Source organism: Odontesthes bonariensis, chromosome 10, assembly GCF_027942865.1.
Source record: "Odontesthes bonariensis isolate fOdoBon6 chromosome 10, fOdoBon6.hap1, whole genome shotgun sequence".
In the NCBI taxonomy this organism is placed as follows: Eukaryota; Metazoa; Chordata; class Actinopteri; order Atheriniformes; family Atherinopsidae; genus Odontesthes; species Odontesthes bonariensis.
In genome coordinates this window covers 2,341,683-2,351,824 of record NC_134515.1, presented here as the reverse complement: position 1 = coordinate 2,351,824, position 10,142 = coordinate 2,341,683, and the positions used below count along the sequence as shown (strand labels likewise).

Below are 10,142 nucleotides of genomic sequence, written 5' to 3'. Positions count from 1 at the left end.
CATACTTACATACATACATACATATATACTTACATACATACATACATACATACATAAATACATACTTACATACATACATACATACATATATACATACATACATACTTACATACATACATCCATATATACTTACATACTTACATACATACATACATATATACTTACATACTTACATACATACATACATACTTACATACATACATACATACTTACATACATACATACATACATATATACTTACATACTTACATACATACATACATACTTACATACATACATACATACATACATACATACATACATACATACATACTTACATACATACATATATACTTACATACTTACATACATACATACATACATATATACTTACATACTTACATACATACATACATACATACATACATACATATATACTTACATACTTACATACATACACACTTACATACATACATACATACATACATACTTACATACATACATACTTACATACATACATACATACTTACATACTTACATACATACATACTTACATACTTACATACATACATACTTACATACATACATACATACTTACATACATACACACTTACATACATACATACATACATACATACTTACATACATACATACTTACATACATACATACATACTTACATACTTACATACATACATACATACATACATACTTACATACATACATACATACATACATACATACATACTTACATACATACTTACATACATACATACATACATACATACATACATACTTACATACATACTTACATACATACATACATACATACTTACATACATGGAAACATACATACATACATACATTCATACATACATACATGAAAACATACATACATACATACATACATGCATACATGAAAACATACTTGCATACATACATACATACTTACATACATACATACATACTTACATACATACATACATACATACATACATACATACATATATACTTACATACATACATACTTACATACATACATATATACTTACATACTTACATACATACATACATACTTACATACATACATACATACATACAGACATACATACTTACATACATACATACATATATATATACTTACATACTTACATACATACATACTTACATACATACATACATACATACTTACATACATACATACTTACATACATACATACATACTTACATACATACTTACATACATACATACATACATACATACTTACATACTTACATACATACTTACATACTTACATGGACACATACATACATACTTACATACATACATACATACATGCATACATTCATACATACATACATACATGAAAACATACATACATACATACTTACATACTTACATACACACATACATACATACTTACATGAAAACATACTTGCATACATACATACATACTTACATACATACATATATATATGCATACATACATACATACATACTTAAATGAAAACATACTTACATACATACATACATACATACATGAAAACATACATACATACATACATTCATACATACATACATACATGAAAACATACATACATACATACTTACATACACACATACATACATACTTACATGAAAACATACTTGCATACATACATACATACTTACATACATACATATATATATGCATACATACATACATACATAAATGAAAACATACTTACATACATACATACATACATACTTACATGAAAACATACTTGCATACATACATACATACTTACATACATACATATATATATGCATACATACATACATACATACTTAAATGAAAACATACTTACATACATACATACTTACATACATACATACATACATACATACATACATACATACTTACATACATACTTACATACTTACATGGAAACATAACTACATACTTAAATGAAAACATACTTGCATACATACATACATACATGCATACTGCTGGCTTACATACATACTTACATGAAAACATACTTACATACATACATACATACATACATACTTACATGAAAACATACTTACATACATACATACATTCATGAAAACATACATACATACATTCATACATACATACATTATATATTGTATATATGTATGTATAAGTATATATTTCTGTGTATGTATCTATGTATCAAAGTATGAACGTATGAATAAAATCATACATATAAACTAACATGCATCCATAAACATCTAAAGAGTGTCTTCCTCCACTTATACACGTACAAATAAACACACATGCATGCATACGTGTGTTTTTCAACATGTTTGTACATATTTATTTAAATCTAAAGTTTTAGTCTGCTTTTGTGTTTCATGTTCTGTTTTTTATGTTTTCATGTATTTATGCAAATAAAAGAAACAACAGTCTGTACGGTTTTAAACCATTTTGCTTTAATCAAGGAATTTCACAAGATATTTTCACCAGAAACCTAAATTTCATCAAATTATGACAGAACATGGGATCACTTATCTGACACTGAGCTTCTTCATCTCAACTTTATCGTCCTCGTTCTGTAGCTTCTGTTCTACAAAGCGTCGCTTTCTTGTTAAAAGAAATATTAGCTGCATTTTTTGTTTTAGCTCCAAGTTTCTAAACACGACCACAAAGAGCTCGTTTTAACTTAAGTTACGCGTTAAAAATGACAGAAAGCCGAACAAACTGCTGTGAGCACTCCCAAGTCTTCACTCCTCTCCGCTTTTCCCAGTGAATTAACGTTACCTACGCCTCATAAACTCACGGTCCAGTGTTGGTTTTTACAGTGTTGACAAACAAACACGATTCATTGTGTCCTTAAATATATCGCAAGTGAAACATTTGTTGAAGCACACACCTGGCTTCTGTTTACACACATTTCGGCAGGTAAGTAAAACATTGGCTGTGTTCGAAACCGCATACTTCTCCTACTACTCCTACTAACTTTCTGAGTTAGTAAGCGAGTTTGAGTGAGCGAGAAGTTCCCGGATGCATACTAGATTCTCCTAAATGTTGGGTATGCATCATGAGGTTACTACTCATACTCAAACTACCCAAAATGCAACGTAACGTGACGTCGCCGATCGTCATTTCCTGTCAAAACGGCAGTTTCAAGCTAGCTACAACGAGGGTAGGTTCACTTCCTGTTTTCAAAACAAAAGCACCAATTGTATGGTAATGGCTTTCCCTGTGATAAAAGGCAACGGGTATTTTATTTTGTGAAAATAACAGGAAGTGCGTTGCTCACTGCGGCTAGCTTTAGTAGCGCCGAATTCGTGGGAACAAAATTGTAAACAGCCGGTATTTTGTCAGGTTTTCAACACGTTGGGGATCTAAACTACTACTTTCTCACCTGAAAATGTTTCAAATGTTGCTAAAGTTTACAGAGTTTAGAGCTTAAGAGAAATCAGCTTCAGGCCGGCTGATTTCGGCTCGGGCAGGAGCGAAATGCATTGTGGGTAAACGCTCTGCATACTGTCTGATCAATGAGTTTGCAGTATGTAGTATGCAGTATGTAGTATGGAAGTATGGAATTATGTAGTATGTAGTATGTAGTATGCAGTATGTAGTATGGAAGTATGTAGTAGTATGCGGTTTCGAACACAGCCAGAGAGTAGAGAAGAATGATGTGAAACTGTGCAGTTCACAATCCCCCAAACCCACCTCAAACCCCAGTTTTATTTCATAAATAACATTAAGTCAGTATTTTTCTCCTTTCTATGGAGCAGAACAACAAAAGAATTCGTAAATTTCACATAAAAAGGATGAATTAGTTGTAAAATATCTTATTATGCACTACTTGTGACCCACCGTGTGTGTGCGTGTTGAATGGATGAAATGATTGATGTCGCTCGGCGGGGACAAACATCAGCTGATCTCTAGTGTTTTATCAAACCACACGAGTGAATGTTCTCTGTCCATCAGTCCAGCTGGATGCTTCGTACATGTGGATGTTGCCGTTTTAAATGCCGTCCCCCTGCGTGTCTATGTTTTGAAGAGCTGGTGGTTTCCTCCGGCAGCGCTCGGAGGCATCGCGGCGCTCCCTCCTGCCTGGGCGTCGACGAATCCCATCCTCTGCCTCCTCTTCCTCTGCTCCGTCATCTGCGCACAGAAAACATTATACTTCCAGGAGTAGTTTTAAATCTCTATACTTTTTACTTTTCCTTGAGTAGATGTGTGCAGCAGAAACTGTCCTCTTACTCCGCTACATTAGGCTACAATGAGCTGGTTACTTTTCTTCTTACCTCTTTGGTATTCTACGCCTCATTATTTTTATCCCCCCGCGTACGCCTCATTTTAATGTTTTATTCTGACAGAGAGAGAGACTTCCGCCAAAGGCTCTACCACCTGACTGTGTTCCACCAATCAGACGCAGCCGTGCAGTCTGGTCACGTGACCGTACTCTATCTCAGCGGCGGGACGGGTTAGCTTTAGCATTAGCAGTCGTAGCAAACAAACAAAGAAACAGATGAAAAATGTCAGAACCAACGGTGGGAAATGAAGACGCAGACGAGGCCTCATACTGAAAGCATGTTTACCTTACAAAGAGTGAGAAACAGCAGCTACATTATGTGTCTTCTGTGGCAACCAAAACAAACGCACATTTCAGCAGAAACTCAACATCTAACTTGAGGAAACATGTAGCGGTAAGTTTCCTAAACTCGTTTTTCCCCCATGGATAGGTGAATGTTTGTTTTTTAGGTTACATATGGGTTACATATGTTTTAAACATTTCCTAAGTCTCTTATTTTTTATTGAAGTTCTTGAATTTACCTGGATTATTTTAATTTAAGCTATTTTGTAATGAATGAATTCATTTTAATTTATTTTATCAATTGGATGAACTCTAATTTGCCTAAAGATGATTATTTAGTATTTTTGTCTGTCTGATTGAATGCTTGTGTTAACAAATAAATCAGACGTTACTCAACAGTTACTCAGTACTTGAGTAGTTTTTTTCACCGAGCACTTTTTTACTCTTACTCAAGTAATTATTTGGATGAATACTTTTTACTTTTACTTGAGTCATATTATTCTGAAGTAACAGTACTTTTACTTGAGTATAATTTAAGTTTTGCATTAGCAGAAAAGTAAAACATGTCCTTGCAGCTTTTACACGACACCCTTTAAAAAGCTTCGCTACGCGTCCCGTCGCCATGGTTACCTGCTCCTTCAGCTCCGTCAGCTGGCCTGTCAGAGTCGTCACCACCTTCATGGTGGACGACAGTCTGTCCTGCAGAATCCGCATCTCGTTCTGCTCGCCGTCGCCGTCCGTCACCACCAGAGACATCGCCTGCATCCGTGGGAACCAGTCCAGGTTGTTGTTCTGCGGGAGAAGAGGTCGTCTGGAGGTCACTCTGCATCACTCACACCTTACACCTCATCCTGACTGAAAGCGAGCGAAACTGACGCGATACGACAACAAAATTTCGTGAGGGTGTCCTGATATGCAGAATGAGGATTTTGTCCGGAGTGATTCTATTGGTTCAGAAAGTGCTCACTGGAAACACCGAGTTCTCCGGCTTCCTTTGGTTCAGATCTGTGGCTGTGTTCCAAACCGCATACTTCATATGGAAGTATGTAGTATGAAAGTATGGAAGTATGTAGTATGGAAGTATGTAGTATGCAGTATGTAGTATGGAAGTATGCAGTATGCAGTATGTAGTATGCAGTATGCAGTATGTAGTATGGAAGTATGCAGTATGTAAGTATGGAAGTATGCAGTATGTAGTATGGAAGTATGGAAGTATGTAGTATGGAAGTATGCAGTATGTAGTATGGAAGTATGCAGTATGCAGTATGTAGTATGGAAGTATGTAGTATGGAAGTATGCAGTATGTAGTATGGAAGTATGCAGTATGCAGTATGTAGTATGGAAGTATGTAGTATGGAAGTATGCAGTATGCAGTATGCAGTATGGAAGTATGTAGTATGGAAGTATGTAGTATGCAGTATGCAGTATGTAGTATGGAAGTATGCAGTATGTAAGTATGGAAGTATGTAGTATGGAAGTATGCAGTATGTAGTATGGAAGTATGCAGTATGCAGTATGTAGTATGGAAGTATGTAGTATGGAAGTATGCAGTATGCAGTATGCAGTATGTAGTATGCATTATATAGTATGTAGTATGCGGTTTCGACTTCAGCCTTTGTGGTTCGGGTGTTTGGGGTCATAAACCATTGGGCGCTGTTCCACGGTAAAGATCAGCTTCTCCTCGTCCCTTATTCCCTGAGTGATGCTAACCTGATGCTAACCTGTTGCTAACCTGTTGCTAACTAGCTTGTCAACAGGAAGCAGCATGTTCATTTCAACCAATAAGAACGCAACGCCGCCGCAAAATGTCGTCCAGGTGGAGACCTAAGGGGTCGGCGTGATCGCTGGACGGAGCGACATCGCTCGCGTTCAGTCAGGATGAGGTGTTAGGGGTATTAGGGGGTTTCTCACGTCTCGTTGCCCACCTTGATCATCTGCGCCACGTAGCTCTCGGGCCCCGTGTAGTCCGTCTTGTTCTTCTCGCGCAGCAGGACGATGAAGTACAGGTAGTTCCAGATGTTGTGCTCCAGCGTGATGTGCTCCTCGAAGGACACCGTCTTGTTGTCGAACTTGTCTCGCTCCAGACCTGCGTGAACACACACGTTAACTCGGCCGAACGCTTTTTTTCTGCCCTGAAGCTGCTCTGTAAACGCTTCTGTAAACGCTTCCGTAAACGCTTCTGTAAACGCTTCTGCAAACGCTTCTGCAAACGCTTCTGCAAACGCTTCTGCAAACGTTTCTGTAAACGCTTCTGCAAACGCTTCTGCAAACGCTTCTGCAAACGCTTCTGTAAACGCTTCTGTAAACGTTTCTGTAAACGCTTCTGTAAACGCTTCTGTAAACACTTCTGTAAACGTTTCTGTAAACGTTTCTGTAAACGTTTCTGTAAACGCTTCTGTAAACGCTTCAGTAAACGCTTCTGTAAACGCTTCTGCAAACGCTTCTGCAAACGCTTCAGTAAACGTTTCTGTAAACGCTTCTGTAAACGCTTCAGTAAACGCTTCCGTAAACGTTTCTGCAAACGTTTCTGTAAATGCTTCTGTAAACGCTTCTGTAAACGCTTCTGCAAACGTTTCTGTAAACGCTTCTGTAAACGCTTCTGTAAACGCTTCTGCAAACGCTTCTGCAAACGCTTCTGTAAACGTTTCTGTAAACGTTTCTGTAAATGTTTCTGTAAACACTTCGCACCGCAGATGAAGCAGGTGGTCTTCAGGATCTCCTCCTTCTTCTGCTTCTCGCTTCTCAGGTCGGCGAACGTGTCGATGATGACGCCGAAGATCAGGTTGAGGACGATGATGATGACGATGAAGTAGAAGAGCAAGTCGTACACCACGCGGGCGGCAAACAGCGGCTCCTGCACACACAGGTCACCAACATTACCTGAGTTCCACCTTAAATAAAGAGAAGCAGCGGTCTGTGGAAGACTGGAGCTGCCACAATAAATGAATAAATCTGTTTATACGATGATAAAAATTGAATTAAAATCATACAGAATGTGAAATTAATACATTTTTCTGTGTTTATGTTGTTTTTCAGTTACTTTGCCCACAGTTTACATTACCTGAGTTCCACCTTAAATAAAGAGAAGCAGCGGTGTAGTACTGTGGAGGATTGAAGCTGCCACAATAAATAAATAAATCTGACTTATTAGCAAAGTAAACAAATAACAACATTAAACTAGAACATTTCTGAAGAAATTTTGATGGGTGCCAATCTACTTCCCACCCTATCAAAAAAAGTTTAGTTGAAGTTGAAAGTCTCCTGTCACATAAACTTTGAATGAGGTATCTGTGATGTTGTATGGCTGAGTTTTGAGGCCTCCAAAATAGGGCAGTTTTTGGCATTTTTGGCTCATTAAGTGATTTTCAATCGATTTTCCCATTGAATTTTGCACTTCTGTGAGTCCCAAAATGGAGAAGACAGGTCTGCTGTAGACAGCTATGTCATTTTTATCAAGGTCCTGTTTAAAATACAGCTTTTATGACATTTTCAAAATGGCCTCGGTAAGTGCTTTTCAATGCATTTTTCCATTGCATTGTGGGTATTTTCAAACTTCCCCTCGCTATCAGTTTAAAGGAGAAAAGCAGATCAGATTTATAACATGAAGCTGTTATAACAGGGCAGCCATCTTGGCTCTGCCCTCATAAGCAGTCTTAGAACAGAGCAGGCTAACAAGACGTTGCCCCGGTAACAGGAGCAGGTGCGGCTCGTCTGTGTCTCTGACATGTACGCTCACTATGGCTTCTTAAAATCGCACTATAATTTTGAATGCACTCTACTGTCTCGAACAAACGGTCGCTGTTCGAAAAGTAAAAGTCGTATCCGAATAATTCTTGAACCGTCAGAGCCCCAAGAAACGGCAGAAGCCACCGGTGTAATTTTCATTCAGCTACAATGTGTGGCTCGTTTTTTATGGCAGTTTTAAAATAATTTTTCACCTGAATTTGATGACTTTATAATGGAAATGGAGAGGCGACCTCTGGGCTCAGAGGCAATTTGTAAGAAATATGTGTGGCAGAGCTCAATGAGTGTGACTTTGTGTGAAAGAGGACAAAAATACCTACGTTTTGAAGTAAAATTTGTCCAGATCGGGCAGATATTTTGGACATGAGAGACATATGTTTGAGGAATTGGTGAAGTATCGAAATTAGAGTGGGGATCTGAGTGGGAGACACCTCAGCTGAGATGTAGTCTTCCTAAAACGTAAACTGCCGTTGTGTCAAAGCTGTATAATGTATCAACAAACCCTTTGGTTCAGTTAAAGCCGAGAGTCTCCTGTCACATATAAACTTTGAATGAGGTCTGTGTTATTGGTTTATGGCTGAGTTATAAGGCCTCTAAAATAGGGTTAAGTGCTTTTCAATGCATTTTCCCATCCACAATTTTCCCACTTTTTCCCATTTTGCCGGAATTCCTTTCGACTAATGAGAGCCCAACGTAATAGCACACCGATCGAGGTCGTTGCGCACACAGCAGTGTGCTTTTTATGCCGATCGGACCATCGGTGCTAGACTAGTAGCGCGCCGAAATTCACGACAGAAACGGAAGAATAATAGTCCAGCACAGGAGTAATATGTGTGTCTAATGCCTTTGGCATTGGCACCCATAATCAAGCTTAAATGAATGCAGTTTAACACATTTCACATTGTATATGATCATTCTGTATAGATCTGTTTTTTATTTAATATTTACAGGGTTTATGGTTATGGCAGCTTCAGTCCTCCATATAGCTCAAAGTGCAGCTTTAAAAAAAAGTCGTCTTTACGTTCTTGGACGGTTTGCGGAGAACGTCTCCGACTCCTCCTCCGTTCCTCAGGCCGTGATTCATCACGGTGACGATGCACATCAGCAGCGTGTCACACGCCCGCTCCGCCTTCGCCTCCTCTGGAAAACAAATAAACACCATCAGCATCAGAAAGACGGAGCTCACTTCGTTACACGTGGCTCTGTTCCAACACTCTGTCCAGGACAGGTGGCCGAGAAGCTTCTGCAGATATCTGGGACTTTTATCACCCTGAAAATCCACCTGAGAAGCTGTTTCTACTGTGTTTATGTATCATAATAAAGTATGTGAGCAGCCATGATCAGAGAAATACTAAGGAAAGGAGCTCCGACGCTTCCTCTGCGATCTCCTTTAGGAAACACTGGACTGTCCGGTGTTTCCTAAAGGAAACTGGACCCCTGGACACTTAACGTTAGCATGTCCTCGGCTAACACTGCAGGTAACTAACTAACAAACACTGCCTATCATGTTAGCACCATTTGCCTGATTGTAAAACCTGCTATTAGTAACGGTTAAGGTTAAATGAATGCCTTCTCAGGCATTACATTTAGATGAAATCATGAGAGACAGAGCCTGACTGGCTCAGAGCCAGAGGCTGGTGGTACTACCCCCAGTTCACCTCTACCTCCAGCTTCTCCTTTCACCAGAGCAGGAAGAGTTAAATTACCCAGGCCATGATAGACCAATGTGGACCTCACCGTTGTTGGGTTTGTGAGGTCATGACTCGTGTTACTTCTAAACTAAACAAAGTTGATGCTAATCGACCGGTTTGTTGTCCTTTTTCTCCAAATGAGAATCGATAAGGGAACCGATAAAGAACCGAAT

The 10,142-nt window shown here is 38.5% G+C and overlaps 1 protein-coding gene across 4 annotated transcripts in view; it reads right to left on the bottom strand.

Annotated features, from left to right (window-relative positions):
- Window positions 1–2,407: 2,407 nt before the first annotated feature.
- Window positions 2,408–10,142, bottom strand: part of itpr3 (inositol 1,4,5-trisphosphate receptor, type 3) — a 153,395-nt gene continuing 145,660 nt past the window's right edge. For all 4 annotated transcript variants that reach the window (XM_075475918.1, XM_075475919.1, XM_075475920.1 and 1 more), the window contains 5 exons: window positions 9,300–9,418; window positions 7,223–7,388; window positions 6,460–6,620; window positions 5,165–5,326; window positions 2,408–4,101 (listed from right to left, as the gene is read on the bottom strand). In XM_075475918.1, the coding sequence (XP_075332033.1) occupies window positions 3,985–4,101; window positions 5,165–5,326; window positions 6,460–6,620; window positions 7,223–7,388; window positions 9,300–9,418 (725 nt within the window). In that variant the 3' untranslated portion in view covers window positions 2,408–3,984. The remainder of the gene's footprint in view (window positions 4,102–5,164; window positions 5,327–6,459; window positions 6,621–7,222; window positions 7,389–9,299; window positions 9,419–10,142) is intronic.